This window comes from Lepidochelys kempii, chromosome 1 (genome assembly GCF_965140265.1).
Source record: "Lepidochelys kempii isolate rLepKem1 chromosome 1, rLepKem1.hap2, whole genome shotgun sequence".
NCBI classification, from domain to species: domain Eukaryota; kingdom Metazoa; phylum Chordata; order Testudines; family Cheloniidae; genus Lepidochelys; species Lepidochelys kempii.
In genome coordinates this window covers 6,353,334-6,373,726 of record NC_133256.1, presented here as the reverse complement: position 1 = coordinate 6,373,726, position 20,393 = coordinate 6,353,334, and the positions used below count along the sequence as shown (strand labels likewise).

Here is a 20,393-nt window from a genome sequence, read left to right as displayed (position 1 = left end):
AAGGAAAAGGAGTTGTGGCACCTTAGAGACTAACCAATTTATTTGAGCATAAACATAAGCTTTTGTGAGCTACAGCTCACGAAAGCTTATGCTCAAATAAATTGGTTAGTCTCTAAGGTGCCACAAGTACTCCTTGTCTTTTTGCGAATACAGGCTAACACGGCTGCTACTCTGAAACCTTCCCCCTTATGTCACTTGCTGCATCGAGCTAAGGATCACAGATCCATTAAAATAGATACTGTTTCAGCCTGTTTGTCACGTGTGAGTGTAACCCACACACTTTCTGGGTGTGGTGTTCTGTCCCCTCTAGTGGCACCGAGACCTCTTAGAGAGAGATAAAATGAGTCTGCTCTACAGCCTTAGCTAAGAGCCAGTTGGCTTGATAGACGTTCATGCACTAAGCTCCAGAGGCCCCAGGTTTGATACCACCCGCTGACAACTCCAGGGTCTGTCGACATTACACAAGCAGACCCAGACCTGTCAGTCTCCAGCAGCAGGGAAATGCCCTGCCCCCTGAAGTTCCTTCCTATATTATCTGCCTCCCCGGCTCGCCCTGCTCCATAGCTTTTCTGGGGGAAGATCCAAACTTTTGTTTCAAAGTCCTGTTTAAATTTGGCTCAGTAATGTGCCCATCCAACTCCTGGCTGTGTCCCAGGCTGTGTTTGCCTATCAGGGAGACTGTCCTGATTATCTTTGAAAACTCGTGGCGAACTGGGGAAGTCCCGGATGACTGGAAAAAGGCTAATGTAGTGCCAATCTTTAAAAAAGGGAAGAAGGAGGATCCTGGGAACTACAGGCCAGTCAGCCTCACTTCAGTCCCTGGAAAAATCATGGAGCAGGTCCTCAAAGAATCAATCCTGAAGCACTTGCATGAGAGGAAAGTGATCAGGAACAGCCAGCATGGATTCACCAAGGGCAAGTCATGCCTGACTAATCTAATTGCCTTTTATGATGAGATTACTGGTTCTGTGGATGAAGGGAAAGCAGTGGATGTATTGTTTCTTGACTTTAGCAAAGCTTTTGACACGGTCTCCCACAGTATTCTTGTCAGCAAGTTAAGGAAGTATGGGCTGGATGAATGCACTACAAGGTGGGTAGAAAGCTGGCTAGATTGTCGGGCTCAACGGGTAGTGATCAATGGCTCCATATCTAGTTGGCAGCCAGTATCAAGTGGAGTACCCCAAGGGTCGGTCCTGGGGCCAGTTTTGTTCAATATCTTCATAAATGATCTGGAGGATGGTGTGGATTGCACTCTCAGCAAATTTGCGGATGATACTAAACTGGGAGGAGTGGTAGATACGCTGGAGGGGAGGGATAGGATACAGAAAGACCTAGACAAATTGGAGGATTGGGCCAAAAGAAATCTGATGAGGTTCAATAAGGATAAGTGCAGGGTCCTGCACTTAGGACGGAAGAACCCAATGCACAGCTACAGACTAGGGACCGAATGGCTAGGCAGCAGTTCTGCGGAAAAGGACCTAGGGGTGACAGTGGACGAGAAGCTGGATATGAGTCAGCAGTGTGCCCTTGTTGCCAAGAAGGCCAATGGCATTTTGGGATGTATAAGTAGGGGCATAGCGAGCAGATCGAGGGACGTGATCGTTCCCCTCTATTCGACATTGGTGAGGCCTCATCTGGAGTACTGTGTTCAGTTTTGGGCCCCACACTTCAAGAAGGATGTGGATAAATTGGAGAGAGTCCAGCGAAGGGCAACAAAAATGATTAGGGGACTGGAACACATGAGTTATGAGGAGAGGCTGAGGGAGCTGGGATTGTTTAGCCTGCAGAAGAGAAGAATGAGGGGGGATTTGATAGCTGCTTTCAACTACCTGAAAGGGGGTTCCAAAGAGGATGGCTCTAGACTGTTCTCAATGGTAGCAGATGACAGAACGAGGAGTAATGGTCTCAAGTTGCAGTGGGGGAGGTTTAGATTGGATATTAGGAAAAACTTTTTCACTAAGAGGGTGGTGAAACACTGGAATGCGTTACCTAGGGAGGTGGTAGAATCTCCTTCCTTAGAGGTTTTTAAGGTCAGGCTTGACAAAGCCCTGGCTGGGATGATTTAACTGGGAACTGGTCCTGCTTCGAGCAGGGGGTTGGACTAGATGACCTTCTGGGGTCCCTTCCAACCCTGATATTCTATGATTCTATGATTCCTGTCAGCTCTGCTTCCCCTTCTGTAGAGCCCTGCAGATCTGCAGATATCTGCTTTATATCCCACAGCCATGTTTGCGGATTGCTACTCGGCTGTGGATGCAAAATTTTTATCCATTGAGGGCTCTACCCTTCTGTGGCATTTGTGGTGGCTGGTTTTCCTGCAGACTTCAGGGAGAGAGCTATGCCAAGAAAGTCAAAGGCAAAAGGAAGGGCTTAAATCTCCTGCTTTCACGTTCTTTGTGAGCTACGGGCAGTTCCCCCTCACAGCCCAGTCCAGGTGCATTTGCCTCAGCCTCCTCTTTTCTGGGCAGGAAAGAGAGGCAAGCAGGATGGGAAAGAACTGGCTCTGGGGCAAGCAGCTCCCCTCCTTCTCCATCTCTGTGAGAGGATAAAACCAGAAAGCAGCAAACCGGGTGGAAGATTGAGTCTGAGTCCTGGTCTACACTAGGACTTTAGGTCGAATTTAGCAGCGTTAAATCGATGTAAACCTGCACCCGTCCACACGATGAAGCCCTTTATTTCGACTTAAAGAGCTCTTAAAATCGATTTCCTTACTCCACCCCTGACAAGTGGATTAGCGCTTAAATCGGCCTTGCCGGCTCGAATTTGGGGTACTGTGGACACAATTCGACGGTATTGGCCTCCGGGAGCTATCCCAGAGTGCTCCATTGTGACCGCTCTGGACAGCACTCTCAACTCAGATGCACTGGCCAGGTAGACAGGAAAAGGCCCGCAAACTTTTGAATCTCATTTCCTGTTTGGCCAGCGTGGCAAGCTGCAGGTGACCATGCAGAGCTCATCAGCAGAGGTGACCATGATGGAGTCCCAGAATCGCAAAAGAGCTCCAGCATGGACCGAACGGGAGATACGGGATCTGATCGCTGTATTGGGAGAGGAATCCGTGCTATCAGAACTCCGTTCCAGTTTTCGAAATGCCAAAACCTTTGTGAAAATCTCCCAGGGCATGAGGGACAGAGGCCATAACAGGGACCTGAAGCAGTGCCGCGTGAAACTTAAGGAGCTGAGGCAAACCTACCAGAAAACCAGAGAGGCGAACGGCCGCTCCGGGTCAGAGCCCCAAACATGCCGCTTCTATGATGAGCTGCATGCCATTTTAGGGGGTTCAGCCACCACTACCCCAGCCGTGTTGTTTGACTCCTTCACTGGAGATGGAGGCAACATGGAAGCAGGTTTTGGGAACGAAGAAGATGATGATGATGATGATGAGGTTGCAGATAGCTCACAGCAAGCAAGCGGAGAAACCGGTTTTCCCAACAGCCAGGAACTGTTTCTCAGCCTGGACCTGGAGCCAGTACCCCCTGAACCCAACCAAGGCTGCTTCCTGGACCCGGCAGGCACAGAAGGGACCTCCGGTGAGTGTACCTTTTAAAATACTATACATGGTTTAAAAGCAAGCATGTGAATGGATTACTTTGCCCTGGCATTCCCGGCTCTCCTGGATGTACTCCCAAAGCCTTTGCAAAAGGTTTCTGGGGAGGGCAGCCTTATTGCGTCCTTCATGGTAGGACACTTTACCACTCCAGGCCAGTAACACGTACTCTGGAATCATTGTACAACAAAGCATTGCAGTGTATGTTTGCTGGCGTTCAAACAACATCCGTTCTTTATCTCTCTGTGTTATCCTCAGGAGAGTGAGATATAATTCATGGTCACCTGGTTGAAATAGAGTGCTTTTCTTCAGGGGACACTCAGAGGAGCCCATTCCTGCTGGGCTGTTTGCCTGTGGCTAAACAGAAATGTTCCCCGCTGTTAGCCACAGGGAGGGGGGATGGTTGAGGGGGTAGCCACGTGGTGGAGGGAGGCAAAATGCAACCTTGTAACAAAAGCACATGTACTATGTATGTAATGTTAACAGCAAGGTTTACCCTGAAAGAGTGTAGCCACTGTTTTATAAAATGTGTCTTTTTAAATACTGCTGTCCTTTTTTTTTCTCCACCAGCTGCATGTGTTTCAATGATCACAGGATCTTCTCCTTCCCAGAGGCTAGTTAAGATCAGAAAGAAGAAAAAAAAAGCACTCGAGATGAAATGTTCTCCGAGCTCATGCTGTCCTCCTGCACTGACAGAGCACAAACGAATGCGTGGAGGCAAATAATGTCAGAGTGCAGGAAAGCACAAAATGACCGGGAGGAGAGGTGGCGGGCTGAAGAGAGTAAGTGGAGGGCTGAAGAGAGGGCTGAAGTTCAAATGTGGTGGCAGCGTGATGAGAGGAGGCAGGATTCAATGCTGAGGCTGCTGGCGGACCAAACCAGTATGCTCCAGTGTATGGTTGAGCTGCAGCAAAGGCAGCTGGAGCACAGACTGCCACTACAGCCCCTGTGTAACCAACCGCCCTCCTCCCCAAGTTCCATAGCCTCCACACCCAGACGCCCAAGAACACGGTGGGGGGACCACCGGCCAACCAGCCACTCCGCCACAGAGGATTGCCCAAAAAAAAGAAGGCTGGCATTCAATAACTTTTAAGGTTGTAAACTTTTAAAGTGCTGTGTGGCATTTTCCTTCCCTCCTCCACCACCCCTCCTGGGCTACCTTGGTAGCCATCCCCCTATTTGTGTGATGAATGAATAAAGAATGCATGAATGTGAAGCAACAATGACTTTATTGGCTCTGCAAGCGGTGATCGAAGGGAGGAGGGGAGGGTGCTTAGCTTACAGGGAAGTAGAGTGAACCAAGGGGCGGGGGGTTTCATCAAGGAGAAACAAACAGAACTTTCACACCGTAGCCTGGCCAGTCATGAAACTGGTTTTCAAAGCTTCTCTGATGCGTACCGCGCCCTCCCGTGCTCTTCTAACCGCCCTGGTGTCTGGCTGCGCGTAACCAGCAGCCAGACGATTTGCCTCAACCTCCCACCCCGCCATAAACATCTCCCCCTTACTCTCACAGATATTGTGGAGCACACAGCAAGCAGTAATAACAGTGAGAATATTGGTTTCGCTGAGGTCTAAGCGAGTCAGTAAACTGCGCCAGCGCGCCTTTAAACGTCCAAATGCACATTCTACCACCATTCTGCACTTGCTCAGCCTGTAGTTGAACAGCTCCTGACTACTGTCCAGGCTCCCTGTGGCTTCATGGCTTCATGAGCCATGGCATTAAGGGGTAGGCTGGGTCCCCAAGGATACATATAGGCATTTCAACATCCCCAACAGTTATTTTCTGGTCTGGGAATAAAGTCCCTTCCTGCAGCTTTTGAAACAGACCAGAGTTCCTGAAGATGCGAGTGTCATGTACCTTTCCCAGCCATCCCACGTTGATGTTGGTGAAACGTCCCTTGTGATCCACCAGAGCTTGCAGCACTATTGAAAAGTACCCCTTATGGTTTATGTACTTGCCGGCTTGGTGCTCCGGTGCCAAGATAGGAATATGGGTTCCGTCTATGGCCCCACCACAGTTAGGGAATCCCATTGCAGCAAAGCCATCCACTATGACCTGCACATTTCCCAGGGTCACTACCCTTGATTCAGCAGATCTTTGATTGCGTTGGCTACTTGCATCACAGCAGCCCCCACAGTAGATTTGCCCACTCCAAATTGATTCCCAACTGACCGGTAGCTGTCTGGCGTTGCAAGCTTCCACAGGGCTATCGCCACTCGCTTCTCAACTGTGAGGGCTGCTCTCATCTTGGTATTCATGCGCTTCAGGGCAGGGGAAAGCAAGTCACAAAGTTCCATGAAAGTGCCCTTATGCATGCGAAAGTTTCTCAGCTACTGGAAATCGTCCCAGAGCCGCAACACTATGCGGTCCCACCAGTCTGTGCTTGTTTCCCGAGCCCAGAATCAGCATTCCACAGCATGAACCTGCCTCATTAGCACCATGATGCATGCATTGCCAGGGCCCATGCTTTCAGAGAAATCTGTGTCCATGTCCTGATCACTCACGTGACCACGCTGACGTCGCCTCCTTGCCCGGTATCGCTTTGCCAGGTTCTGGTGCTGCATATACTGCTGGATAATGCGTGTGGTGTTTAATGTGCTCCTAATTGCCAAAGTGAGCTGAGCGGCCTCCATGCTTGCCTTGGTATGGCTTCCGCACAGAAAAAAGGCGCGGAACGATTGTCTGCCGTTGCTCTGACGGAGGGAGGGGCGACTGAGGATACGGCTTACAGGGTTGGCTTCAGGGAGCTAAAATCAACAAAGGGGGTGGCTTTACATCAAGAAGTATTTCAGGCAGGACTTCACGGAGGGTTCCAATAAGAAATGGTGCACCTAAGTTATTGTTCTTATTGGAACAAGGAGGTTAGTCTGGCATCTGATTGATACATGGCTAGATTTACCTTGCTGCACCTTCTCTGTGAGTGACTGCAGTGTGACCTAGAGGAATGAGTCCCCTAGACCGGGGAGGAGGCAAATGAGTACAAAAGAAATCTGGTCTATTTCTTGTTTTGATCCACTCCATCTGTCTTTTACATCTTTGGCTGGCAGCAGACGGTGCAGAAGGACTGCTAGCCATCCTCATCTCTTGCCTGCCCGGCAGAAGATGGTACAGTACGACTGCTAGCAATCCGTATCGCCTGTCTGCTCTCCATAAGACGGTTCAATAGGACTGACTGACTAAAGAGAATGACCTGGTCAGGTCACTCCAAATTTAGTCCCTGCGCCCATGTCTGCCCAGGCGCTCCCAGCCAACATGGCCAAGAGCACCTCGGACATGACGATAACGGCTACCAGTCTTATTGCACCGTCTGCTGCCAGAAGGCAATGGGTTGCTGCTACTGTGTAGCAATGCCGTACCGCGTCTGCCATCACCCAGGAGACATACGGTGACGGTTACCTGAGCGGGCTCCATGCTTGCCGTGGTATGGCATCTGCACAGGTAACTCAGGAAAAAAGGCGCAAAACGATTGTCTGCCCTTGCTTTCACGGAGGGAGGGAGGGAGGGAACAGGGGCCTGACGATACGTACCCAGAACCACCCGCGACAATGTTTTAGCCTCATCAGGCATTGGGATCTCAACCCAGAATTCCAATGGGCAGCGGAGACTGCGGGAACTGTGGGATAGTTACCCACAGTGCAACGCTCCGGAAGTCGAGTCTAGCTTCGGTACTGTGGAAGCACTCCGCCGAGTTAATGCACTTAATGCACTTAGAGCATTTTCTTTGGGGACACACACACTCGAATATATAAAACCGATTTCTAAAAAAGCGACTTCTATAAATTCGACCTTATTCCGTAGTGTAGACATACCCGGAATCCCTAGAGCCGCATCAGCAGCCACACTTCTGACTGTGGAGCTCAGCTGCCTCTGCTCAGGCTGCAGCTTGAGGGAGAGTAATGGCTGCAACACAGAGGTTGCCTACATCAGAAAGGGCAATAAGGGACTTTTGGGTCCAGCTTCTGCCACCTCTACAAACAGGCCTGTGCTACTCACATCCCAGGCGGAGGCCTCCAGAGGAAATGCAAGCCTGTCTGGCCCATGATACCCTAATAATCAAAAGGGGTAAAACCTCTGGGGAATCCATTCTTGAATCCCAATACTTTCCTTCCAGGACCCAGAAACCCCATTTTGGGAGAGAAGACAGTAAAGTCAATATCTTTGAAGGCCGGGAGATCACTAATCTTTCAAAATATTTTTGGAGCAATGTCTGAGCCCAATTTCACTCCCTCCTCTGAGGCGGGATGGTAGAGACAAACTCTCAAAGAGGATGTATATAAATAAAATCAGCATCCGGTTCCCTTGCTCAGCTTCATGGAGTGCAGCATGGCAGATTAACCCAGAAAAAAATCCAAGCCAAAGAGCTGTGCTGGTTTCTTGGGTTCATGTTCATCCAAAAAGAGGAAATATTTGAAAAAAACAGGAGTGCTTTCTCCTTACGGGAGTGTGGCCAGCTGTCCAAATCAGTATTGTGAGATCAAATCACATATATAATAAAATAAATCAAAATCAAACAAAATGAAAAACCCACCCAGAGGATTGACTGTTTCAGCCAGAGCACTGTGTTGAGTGAAAATATGTTCGAGATCTGTGACTGCCTGAGACAAGCCATAGTTGTTTATGCCTCCTCATGCTTCCTGGGAAGATATCGTAATAGAGGAACGGCAATTTCTTGCCACACTTAAAAGACTAGCAAAATGTTGAGCTGTCATCGCTTCTGGCATTAAAGTCTGAGTCCTCAACTGCTGCTATGGGTTACCACGCCCTAGCTATTGGGCTGTTGTCCCTGGCTACTGCTGTGGATCACCACGCCCAAAGTACAGATCATTGTTCCTAGATACTGCTGCAGTTTGCCATGCCTTGCTGCCACAACCAATCCACCTCTTGCTTCGGCAGCTGGCCATAGAGTGATGAGAGGGAGAGCAGCCCAAATGTGGAAGAACATACAGGCAGGAAGGGGCTCTTGGCTCCCCATATACTTCTTTGTAACCTCGGTGGCCTCCATTTTGTAAGGCTGTAAGGTTCCTCAGCATGAACCAGTCCAGATTCAACTTGGTATTGCTATCAAAGGTAAACATGGCTATTGTCCCTAGGGGCCAAGGTCTCACTGTTTCTAATGGGATGGTATTTTACTTGAAGGAGTGGCCACTGCACTATCTATAGACAGCCAAGTCTGGGCAGTGTTACCTCTGGGCCTGAAAGCTCTCAGGTGGCATCAGACCATCACCACCAAAAATAAAGTACAATTCTGAAGGGTCATTTGACCCTCTATCTAGCACCAGTACCTAGCCAGCAGTTCACTGTCAGAATCCTCTGCCTTCTGTCTTCTGTCTTCCTTCGCTTGAAGGACAGGAAGGATCTCTGAGACGATCACTTGGACATTCTTCTCCTTCAGCACCCCTCTGAGTTCCCTGAAGTCATCTATAATCTGTGAGCTATCCCACAATGTAGTGTCATTATGCCAATATGTACCGTGACCATGGCCTGTTGACTTCAGAAGCCTGTTTAATCATAGAGTGATGTCTCATCTTTTAGCTTTGAGAGGAAAACACACCGTCCGCTGTCTGCCTGTCCCTTGCAGAACATTCATCCATTCTTCTTAGTACAGAATCCTCAACAAAAATCATCTGTCTTCCTTGGATGGTTGAAGCTTGATTTTTTTCTTACAGGTTGTGCTGAGTAGCCATCCACAGGTGTGTCCCCCACACCTCTCCATACCATTTGACCAGCTGGATCTTCAGAGATATCTTCCACAGTTTCCACACGGCGGACCTGACATTGATTGGAAACTTTTAGCTGCATGGAATTACTCCTAGTCCTCTTCTCTTTGATGGCCACAAGCTGTTCATCCTCATCTGCCTCCAGCTGTGTAGAATGCTGCCTTATCTTCTTGTCTCTGATGGTTATGAATTACCAAGTGTGACATTCTGCACCTTGGGGGAGCACCCTGTAACCCCCATGTTGCTCATTTATATATAATTGTGATTGCATATAAAGCCGGCTGTGTGAGGTATCATGGGAAAGGTTATGTGATCTGCTGAAAGTCATTTTTCTATCCATATATGTATATCATTAATACATATGAAGGTATGAGAATTGTGTGGTATGGTTGTCACTAAAACATGCTGTAAGTTGGGGAATCAGCCAGATATTAGCTCCCCAGAGGCAACAGCAAGGAAAGTAACCAATGCCCGGGCAGGGTGTCAGACAACCCATCAACAGCCATTGTCCAGCAGGGGAGCTACAATTCAGTGACTCACCTGCATGAGGCCACACCAGAGGAATTGCTCAACCTTGTCTGGAGACTAAGTAATGCCCCCAGACATGTCCGGACTTGTGTGTTCCCTAAGCACATAGGACTGAGGGTATAAAACAGAACAGAGCAGGCCCATGCTTCACCTCTCTCTTGCCCCCACCCATGCTGCAAGCAACAAGGACACTGAGAAGATTTATGCAGAGAAGACTGGCCCAGATTTCAAGGGTGAAATCTGTGTGGTACGAACTGCAATATCCAGTGGCTTGAAAAAGCTTAATCTAGATGTTGCCCAAACTAATAGGATTGAGAGTTTAGACTGCATGCTTATATTTTATTTTATCTTGGTAACTAACTTTTTGCCTATCACTTAATATCACTTAAAATCTATCTTTTGTAGTCAATACATTTGTTTGGCTGTTTATCTTTACCAGTGATTTTGCCTGAAGCATGTGGCCAATATGCTCAGGTTTGCAAAGGCAGGTGTATATACACTTTTCATTGATGAAGTGGTGAACCAATTAATAAATCTGCACTTCCCACCTTGAGCAGTGCAAGACGGTATATTCCTGAGGTACAAGGCTGGGAGCTGGGGGAATTTGGCTCTGCTGCCGTTGCTCTGGGAGCATTCATGCAGTATAGGTGGGTGTGGGGCGCCACATGCTGTTGTGCTGAGTGATCACAGCACCTGGAGGGGTTTGCCGCTGGTCACTAGCAAGGCATTGTGAGAGACAGCCCAGGCTGGAAAGAGTTCAGGGGGGTACAGTGTTCCCACAGTCTCAGTCTGCACCCTGGGGAATCCTGTCACACTAAGTATCTCTTATTTCATCTCTTTCTCATTCCTGGATGGCCAGTTTCTTTCTTGAATCTGGGGTAGTGATGCTTCCTGAGGCTGGTTATCCAAGAACTCTTCAGCCTTTCTGGTGGTCTGTAACATCTGTACTTTTGTCCTTCCAATCTAAGACTCCTAAGAAAAAAGGTCAAGTCTCTGTACTATGTTCTCAATATGGTCAAGAAAAAGGAAGTTTTGTAGAAACCCTGACATTAAATGCTTCCTTAGGTTAACTACCCAGATTCCAACCCCACAATGTTTGGAACCTCATTCTGCTCCTTACTCACTACCTAGTATCGTTACACTTTCTATCCATTAAAGCAGACTTCCTGAGAACCACTATCGCCAGTCGGATGAGTTTATGAAGTTGGGAGCTTTCTCTGTGGAGACCTGTTCAGACATGCAGTCCTCACATCTGTCATAGCACTCACTTGCAAAGTAAATTCAAGAAATGTTCTTTTTCTGTCAAGCATCAAAGTCTAATCTGTAGGAGCACTGATAACTTCAGGGCAGAGAAGTCATGTCTCCTGTATTGAGACCAGCTAGATGGCCATGTAGCCATCAATACATAAATTCACCAAATTCTACATATTGGTCATCTAATCACTAACCAATGCCATTTTTCGGCAGAAGTCTTTCCCATGCCTCATTGTCCAGGATATATAATCAACCTCATTTTGGTTGTCCATAATTAAAGGATGATCCAGCTTCCCATCCTGGAGGCACATTGCTGTGAAAATTCCATTGTTAAGGCTCTGTGGACCCTAGCTCCATGTAGAACAGAAAAAAAAAATCTGTGTTTTGCCTGAAAATTTCCTTTCCTTGAGTAATAAGGTCCATAGATCTGGCCCATCTTGGAGACAAATGGATCATCCAGAATAGAGAGAGAAGTTGATACCCAAATATTCAGGTTTATTTTGTTAGGGAGACGTGTCCCTGTGCTCTGCATTAGGAGAAATTGTTGTGATTTCACTTCAAAGTATAGTTAACACAATCTGTAATTTAGGAAAGTAGAATGGAATCATACTGGCCTGGACATTGTCTTGATTAAAGGGAACTTCAGGGGGTGGGGCACTCCCTTGTTGCTAATGACTGGCAGATCTGGTTCTGCCTCCAAGTTGTAAGTAGGCTGAAGTACCCCTTGTAATAGATCTGTAGACCTTATTACTCAAAGAAAGGAAACTTGTAGATAAGCACGAATAAATTTTCCTATTCTGATGTCATACCATGTGTGACCAAAGCAAACATTGTCAGCTAATACCTTGTCTACCCTAGGAGGCTTTTGCTGGTATAGTTGTACTAATATAGTTATGCTGACAAAATCCTTTAGGGTGGATGCACTTAACTGGTATAAAACGGCTTATAGTAGGGTTTTTATCAGTGTGGCTATCTTGGTAAAAAATCACACCATTAATTGACAGAGCTATGTTGGTAAATTTCTAAGTGTAGATCACACCTAAATTTCAGGGAAACTACAATTACATCTGAAGCCTACCTGTGGACATCTTTTTTTTATTAAGTTAAATTCCTTGGGACATTTCCTGTTCCCAGAATGTGGTCAGTATTCAGGATTCCCTGTTCCAGAAGGGACTGGCAGAGCCCACAGCACTGGGAAATCAAGAAAAATAGACCAGTATTCCATATTTAGACACTACTGGTATCTCAGAGTATAAATGAGACTGGATACTTAACCGTGATAATTGTAGCTTATGTGCGCAGGGCTGAGCTGGTTACCTAATTTGGGAAGACATTTTCTCATGGTATTTTGACGGGGATTTTTATTTTTTCTCTGCAGCACTGAGTTAGGAGAGGGGGTCATCCGTTAGGATCTGCTGGGCATATCGCCCATTGCCTGATTTCCTGTGATTGCAGAGGTTGGGTTATGGGAGATGGAAACTGATGCTTTCCATCTTCTGTTCTATGTTTATATTACACACTAAGATACTGGAATTAGATCAGTATCAGTTTGAAAAGTCCTGTTCCAGCACTAGTGCCATAACTACAGCCAGGATTTTAAATGTGCCATCCCTGTGTAAAAATACATACACTTGTCAGGCTTTCAAACACAACAGTGATGAACACAATGTAAAACTTGGACTCGTAGGTTGATACTCGGTGAGACGCTGAAAGCGTAATTGGAGAACCCTCTTCTAGGTGCTTTTGAGAGAATGTCATATGCAAAGTATGAAATTGGAGAACATACATTTATTTATTGTAGATAAACATTAAAATGAAACTCTGGATCCTCTGCTCTTGTAACTGATATTGAAAAAAGTTTGTGGTCCTTCATCTGTTGCTAAGCTTCAAGGTAATATCATCCTGTTTATAAGGCTGGTATCAAGCCACGTCTGGGAGTCTGCAGATACAAGCCAACATCTAACAGAGATCAGAGGTTAAAGGTATGCCCACAAGGAAAACTACTGCTCCCGTGCATGGTAGTGCAGCTGTATTTTCTCACTGATGAATATTTTGGGATGAGTGACATTTATGGCTGTAGTTGCATTAGGTTCAGAAACTTTGGCAGCTGTATTTCCTGTAAATTACAAGTGACCATTCAATACTATGTGACCCTGCCATCTGTCTTTATCTGATAGAGACACCTTTATTTCCAGTAAACTGTTAGCGATCATATGGTGCTGTATCATGACTCATATACTCAATAATAACTTACAGAGGCACCTGTAGTCTGAAAAAAGTGCAAGTGCTCTTACATCTCTCTGACTCGCCCATCCTATTTTATCTTCCATGCTCACTTACAAGCGCACTCACTTGTGTTTCTTGCCTGCCTCACTATGGCATTTGATCAGCTAAGACACGACCTGCAGTACCAAATGCTGTCATGCCAGGCATTGGGGCACCTGTAGCAGCTGAAGGAATTGCAGTCAGTGTTTGCTTGGGGAAATTACATGCACCTGTTACTTTATTTGTGTTTTAAACAGTCTGGAGAGAGAGGAGTAGGAAGTCTGTCTAGCTTGGTATCCTGCCTTCTTGACAGTGGCTGGTGCCAGATGCTTCAGAGGGAATGAACAGAACAGGGCAATGATCGAGTGATCCATCCCCTGTCATCCAGTTCCAGTTTCTGGCAGTCAGAGGTTTAGGGACACTGGCATCATGGGGTTGCATCCTTAATCATCTTGGCTTATAGCCATCGAGGGACCTATCCTCCAGAAACTTACGTAATTCTTTTTTGAACCCAGTTAGACTTTTGCCCTTCACACCATTCTCTGGCAATGAGTTCCACAGGTTGACTGTGCATTATGTGAAGCAGTACTTCTTATGTCTTCTCTTTTCTAAGCTAAACAGTCCCAGTCTTTTTAATATGGAAGCTGTTTTGTAACTTTTCCTGGCTGGTGTTAGCTGTATGCAGCTAGAGATCTGTGCTGGTAGCAGAGGGCTTCTAGGGTGGATCTGTCATGAAGATTGCATCAGCCAAGGTATCTGTGAAAGCTAAAGGGGGAAAGTAAAACTAATAATGAAACATTTAAAAACAATTAGTGTGAATTCAGTGCTGGCAAAAGATTTCAGATTGACAGACCAAGAAACATAAGTCTCACTTCAGTCCACACTTAGGCCCTGATCTGGCCAATCATTTAATTAAACAGGTACTTAACTTTTTAAGCATATGAGTAGTTTCATTTCATCTGGGTTTTTAGATCTCAAGTTGATAGATGCCTTAATAAATGCCAGTTTAGCCTCAGAAAAGATACGGTATGTATGGCAGCAGTGCCAGATCCCTCTGGCGTCAGCGTGCCTGTTTTGTTTTGGAAGGACCACCATGAAGTCAGAGGGGGATTCGATCTCCAAGGCCCTTTGTGGTATGTCTACGCTGTAGTTAGACACCGGCGGCTGCCCCAGGCCAGCTGATTTGGGGTCGGGCTAAGGGGCTCTGGGCCTCCCACCTCACAAGGGCCTCTACGTCTACTCTGCAATTAAACGGCTTCTTAGCCTGAGTCAGCTGGCACAGGCTAACTGTGGGTTTTTAGACATGCCCGTTGTTCCTTAGCCATTCTTCTAAGACTCAATAGGAATGCCAATTCTAGTGATGGGTTTTGTGATGTGGACACCAGTCCAATGGGAACTGGACTAAGACCCGCCAAACTCATTTCATGTAGTCCTCAGAACTGCCATCAGATGGTAAAAAGTTTCAGTCAATAGCAACCTGGAATGAATGCGGTCTTAGGTACCTGCTAGGTGAAAGGCTCTTCGTACCATCAACAGATTCCTACCCAAAAGCCTCTAAAATTTCCTTTAAGCAAGACACCTGTGTTTTTGAATCAGCATTCTCTACTTATTAAGTATGAGGCACAATTTATGGTGTTGGTTTATAAATATAAAACTCTAAATGACCCGTCACATATTTAATGGAAATACTATCTTTTTATTGAATAATTATATGTATAAAACAAAATGAATAAAATAAATTTAACTAAACCCACAAAATGTACTGTGTCTAAGTACAACTGTAATATACATAATAATGTCTTAATGACACAAAATAAACCTATATGGCAAATAAATCCCACTAAATACAAACTAAAAACAACCCAGGAATCCTTCCCCCAGGCTAAAACTTATAGGCCTGTTAAAGTCGCTGGCCTCTTCTGTAGAAGGCCCTGCCTCCCATGCACTCAAGCTGATCAGCATTTCCAGCGCTACTGGTACGTAATGCTGTGATGGAAGGGACTGCAGGAGCTGGTCCCTAAGATAAATTGGCCCAGGCTAGGCCCTCACCCATTCTTTTTTGTCAGGATTTGCTGCTATCATAGAGACCAGCCAGTCTTACTTTATATTTGTAGGTCTGGAACACTAAAATATCCCAAAAAGAAAAGGAGTACTAGTGGCACCTTAGAGACTAACCAATTTATTTGAGCTCACGAAAAGCTTATGCTCAAATAAATTGGTTAGTCAGTGAGATGGAAATTCTTGTGGTGGGGGCTACCTAATGCCAGTGTTTTCTCCCCAAACAGAGTTTTGTCGAATTGATGAGCCCTTGTGCCACAACGAAGATGAGCAGCTCAGCTTTGAAGCTGTCTGCAATATCCACAAACAGATGGACGATGACGCCAATGGCAACGTGGATGTAGAGGAGAGCGATGAGGTTAGTTCACAGCTACTTTTCTTTCTTTCTCCCTTCTGTCCTTCCTTCCCTTCCTGCCTTCCTCTTTAGGAGGGCAGCTCTCCATTGGATAGTACTGCGTGTCAGGGGTGGCCAAAGATCAGCCAATAACATTTTCCAGAGTAGTTGTTGGCTGCCTTCATCTTCAGCCTGCAGAGACTGCAGCTCCCAGAATGCCATAAGACACCAGTCCTCGCCCTGAATAGAAGAGACAGGCAAAGACACAGAGATGTGACTTGCCGAAGCTCAAGAGAACCGAGGTCTCATGACTCCCCAATCCAGTACCTTATCCATTAGGCAACACTACCCCGCAGCTCGCTACAAGCGCTATCCACTAGACCCTGATACCTCCTCGAGGCAGTACAGGTGAGCTGAGCTCTGTGCACATGCTGTATGCCTGGAAGTGCTTCGGAAGGGAGGTGAGGTCATAAATGGGGCAGTTGGATCCTTTTGAAAGAAATTACAAAAGTGTGATCTGCAATTTCTGCGCTGTGAAGTGAAGCCTTTGTTTTCTCCATTGGGACTGGTTTGGTCTATTTACTGTGATGTTTGCTCTTGTATAGTGCTCTGCCAGCTGAAAGCTCTCTACTAACATTGGACTGACTGACTGACCCTGACAACAACGTGTCTCTCTACCCCCGCCCCACCCCGTCCAGTGAGGGAGTATGATTTTTTCCCGTTTTGCAGAGAAGGAAGTGCAGGCACAGGGAATGTAAATGGTTGCCTGAGCCCACACAATAAAGCCGTGTGACAGACAGGCCCCTAATAACGAAGCAGCTCTTTAATTTAAAAATATTGGAAAGAAAAGGCTCATAAGTCCAAAATGTGAAATGGTGTCAATTCAGAGTCGCCCCAGCAAGCACGGAGGGCAGGCGCCGAGTTGTTTGTTCTGTCATTACAGAGCTCTCCTCTTTTTGTCTCAATTTCACTGCCCAGACTGATCAAAGAGCTCCCATCTGAATTCCCTTGTCACTTGTGAGGACAACCTTTTTGTACAGTCCCTTTCCCTTGTCTCAGTCCCTATAAACTCTGGAGTTCTAATCCTGGCTATGCCTCTGACTCATGGTATGGGCTTGGGTCAGTCCATTCATTTGTCTACCTCAGTTTCCCCATGTGTAACATAGGGACAATACCCATGTTGAAAAAGTGGAGGATTAATTAGTGGGTTTTGTATAGCTCTTTGAATGTGCTAGATAACATTATATAAATGTTATGTAAAGTATTGTTAATCTACGAATTAGTTTGCATAGCTGGAGGGCAGGATCTGATGCAAGAATCTGTCTTGTATATTGTCACTTTACTCTGGCCTCTGTGCTACTGTAGTACAAATAATTATTATTATTACTACGCTCCCCGGGGACTCAGTTCTGGATGGTTTTCTGAGCTTTCTCAACCCCTGGCTTGGCTGTATTTTGAAGTTGCCCCATTACTACCGTCTAGTTTAAAACCCTTTAAATATCCAACTAAATATGATCATCCAGGCCCTCTTCATCTCTTGTCTTAATTATGAATCACCACTTCCAGTCCATTCAAAATGCAGTTTCTAAGATCGTATTCCTTACCCATTGACCTGACCACATCACCCTCTCTCTGTGAATCCTCCACTGGCTTCTCTTCTCCAGGATGTCAAATACTTCTTGTCCTCACCTTCAAGGTTCTCCCTAAATCTGGCCTCCGTGCTTTGCTGACCCTGGTGTCATGTTGCATGCTGCTCTTTCCACTCCTTCAGTGACACCAATCTTATTGCCTGGTTTGTCTGTTTCTTGCACAGCTGTCCTTGTGGTTTTTTCCATGCTACACTTACGCTGTGAATGCCCTCCCAGAGCTAATCTGCAAGGCGATCTCCCACTCCAAGTCCCTCTTTAAGACCCACTTCTGCTATGGTACTACAAGAAATTAGCCAATTAATATAGTTACTTAAAGGAGATATGATAGAAAACACACACACACAACTAACTTTAGGCAGATAAGTCTTCCTTATTCCGTTACGCCACAGACTAGCCCTCATTAGTAACTGTACACTCTTTTTGAAGTTCCCTGCCATCTGCTCCCCATGCCTGTGCCCTGATAACTGTTTAGTTATCCTTCCATTCTGTCATGTCTCATATTTAGTTTGTAAGATGCTTGGGGCAGGACTCACCTCTTCCATGGTATTCTCTGTGCTGTTTTTTCTTGGGAATTTTGTAGTGCTGTCACAGCCTCTTGAAACAGGCCATTAGAACATAAATATATAGAAAAAAATGACACTCCCCAATGTACAGAGGAGAATATTATGTATATGAAGGTGGATAAACATTGATTTTTCCCTTGGAAATGATAAAAGCTTTGTATTTCAGCCAACTGAAATGGCTAATTTTCATTGGGTTGCCCACCTGCAACTTGGCTGTGAATTAAAACTCAGCTAAAAGATGAGAAATTACAACATCCTCTAGTCTACTAGACTGTCTTCCTTAAATTCTCCATCTGTTCTGCTCAACTGTAGGGCAGTCACAGCCTCAGCAGCTCTGCCATAAAGAATTTGTCTTGTCATCATGTTTTCTGAGGCTTGATGAAAGAGGAGAACACCAGAAGCCATCAGAGGCATCGACTTAGTTCTCAATTTGAGGCCCAATTGCACACTCCTGCCTGCTGTGACAACTATTGGAAATAAGCCTAAATCCACCCCTCACACTCGTTTGTGCCAAGGGCTGTTAACGATGCAGGGTTAGTTTGATTGTCTATCTCCTTCGGTTCTCTCTCTTTCTCTCTGCCTATCTGCCTGGGCAACAGGATTTGGAGACCACTGACCTTTCATATGTCAAGAAGATGACTGCTCAACAACTGAAAGAGAGGAAAGTCAGCCTTTCTGATGTAGAGCGATGTCTCTCTAGTTTTTAAAGGTCACTGAAGCTGTGAGAAGGGTTTTACCCCATGCTTTCCTCTGCCAGATGCATTCAGCTCCGACATGGTGGGTTATAGAGAAGACTCTGTGGTTTGCTACTTGGGATGACTTCTCTGAGAAACCTGCAATGGATTAGTAAAGCTTTCTTAAAGCCTGGAAGTTAGTTAGTTGTAACATGCAAAGGCAGATTTTCAGCGGGAATGTAGCTTTGTGCTTCTTGCAAACAAATCTGGGACTCTCGGATTTTTTTTTTTTAAAGTGGGGGTGGGGTAGTTCTGCAACATACCCAGATGGGGAACAAACACAGGCTTTGTCGGGATGGTGTTATCAGAGTCAGGCCCCCTTCACTGGGAATGACCTACACCAGACTTGCAAATCTCACCTCAGGTATCCCAGCTGATCTCATCTGGTGAAGTAAAGCACAGAGAGAACAGGATCTCTCATACCCAGGACCCAACCATAGCAAGCTTAGTAACTGCAGCATAAATTGCACCTGGAAACAAACTGGAAGCCAATGCAGTCAGTGGAGCACATGGCAAAATGTGCCACTCCATGTGTGAGTCACCAGTAAATCATCAGACAGCTGCAGTCTGCACCAGCTGAGGTCTCAAAAAGGTTGTCACATGCGGCCCGTGTAGAGCACACAGAATGAATCTAATCTGGAGCTGACAAAGGCATGGCTCACTGGTGAATTCCACATCTGAGAGGGAAAAGGGCACCCTCTGCTCTGCCACCGCTGCTTCGTGACCCTCCAGCAGCAACAGAGAAGCCATTAACCTGAGAACCAACGTAAGAAGGCAGGTGTATGCCATCAATTGAAAGGGCAGACATTACCTGAAAATGCCCCCGTGGTGCCAGTGGATGCTACCAAGCTAGTGAGTAAGGGGGGAGCAAAGTTGCTTTGTTGTTTATTTTGTAGTACACTCACTTCTGTGTCAGAAGGCAAAGTGTTCAAGTTCCACAGTGAGTTTTGAACTCCTGTAGCGCGAACAGTCTATTATGATTATTTAACTCCTTTTAATCTTTCCTTTCAAGTTGGCCCTTTTACAATTTTGGTTGTTCTTCTCTGACTTCCCTTCAGTTGACATACTCCTTTTCAGAATTGATGATTTAAAATCAGTGACCATCTTCTGATTCAAATTTGAAAAAGCAGCAAAGCTAAACATAAATAATTTTTCCTTTTCTGTGGAGAGTATGTAACATAGTCAAGGTTTTGAATTTATATCTGCTCTCAGAATCCAAGTGATTTGCTTGTTGAATTTACTTTTAGAATAGCTTGCATTATTTGCATTTTATGTGCAAATATTGTTCTGTGCAAATATTTCTATGTAAATATTTGTTTCTTTAGATCTGTATTGATCTTTTGCAACTGCAGGAAACGTATTGTCATCTCTGTTTGCTTATTGGCAGAGTTAAGTATTGCAAAGTACCATGATTCCAGGCTTCACAATGCAATGCAACACCTCACTAGTAGATGTAATTCATTGCTATTGGAGAAGCTGACATGGGAATCTGTGTCGGGAGCTTGCCTCTGTGTAAAGAACTTGTAAATTGTATTATCAGTACTAGCCTTCCTGGACACATCCGCATCTGAAGCTAGACTTGCCTGTTCAGTTATTTTTCTCCATCTTTCAAAGCTCTAAGGTCCTCCTTATTTTGTCATGTATTTAAAACTTTTCTTCATTGGTGGCTGGAGGCCAGCTCCTGGGCGTATTATTTGAATGGATACAGATGCTCACAAACGTGAACCTATATGGCTGTGTTTT

At 45.8% G+C, this 20,393-nt stretch overlaps 2 protein-coding genes across 8 annotated transcripts in view; both read left to right on the top strand.

Annotated features, from left to right (window-relative positions):
• The window catches only part of STIM1 (stromal interaction molecule 1), a 200,743-nt gene that overhangs the window by 87,830 nt on the left and 92,520 nt on the right, over window positions 1–20,393 (top strand). For all 7 annotated transcript variants that reach the window (XM_073333067.1, XM_073333046.1, XM_073333056.1 and 4 more), the window contains one exon: window positions 15,598–15,728. In XM_073333067.1, coding sequence (XP_073189168.1) covers window positions 15,598–15,728 — 131 coding nt within the window. The remainder of the gene's footprint in view (window positions 1–15,597; window positions 15,729–20,393) is intronic.
• On the top strand, window positions 2,955–4,717 carry LOC140907351 (zinc finger and SCAN domain-containing protein 29-like). The gene is made up of 2 exons (XM_073333114.1): window positions 2,955–3,530; window positions 4,118–4,717. The coding sequence occupies exons 1-2, from the start codon at window positions 2,972–2,974 to the stop codon at window positions 4,270–4,272; spliced, it is 714 nt and encodes a 237-aa protein (XP_073189215.1). The 5' UTR covers window positions 2,955–2,971; the 3' UTR covers window positions 4,273–4,717.

Coding starts and splice junctions, on each gene's coding strand:
- LOC140907351 (XM_073333114.1), top strand. CDS start 2,972: ATGATGGAGTCCCAGAATCGCAAAAGAGCTCCAGCATGGACCGAACGG. Junction 3,531..4,117: donor AGGCACAGAAGGGACCTCCG/GTGAGTGTACCT, acceptor TTTCTCCACCAG/CTGCATGTGTTTCAATGATC.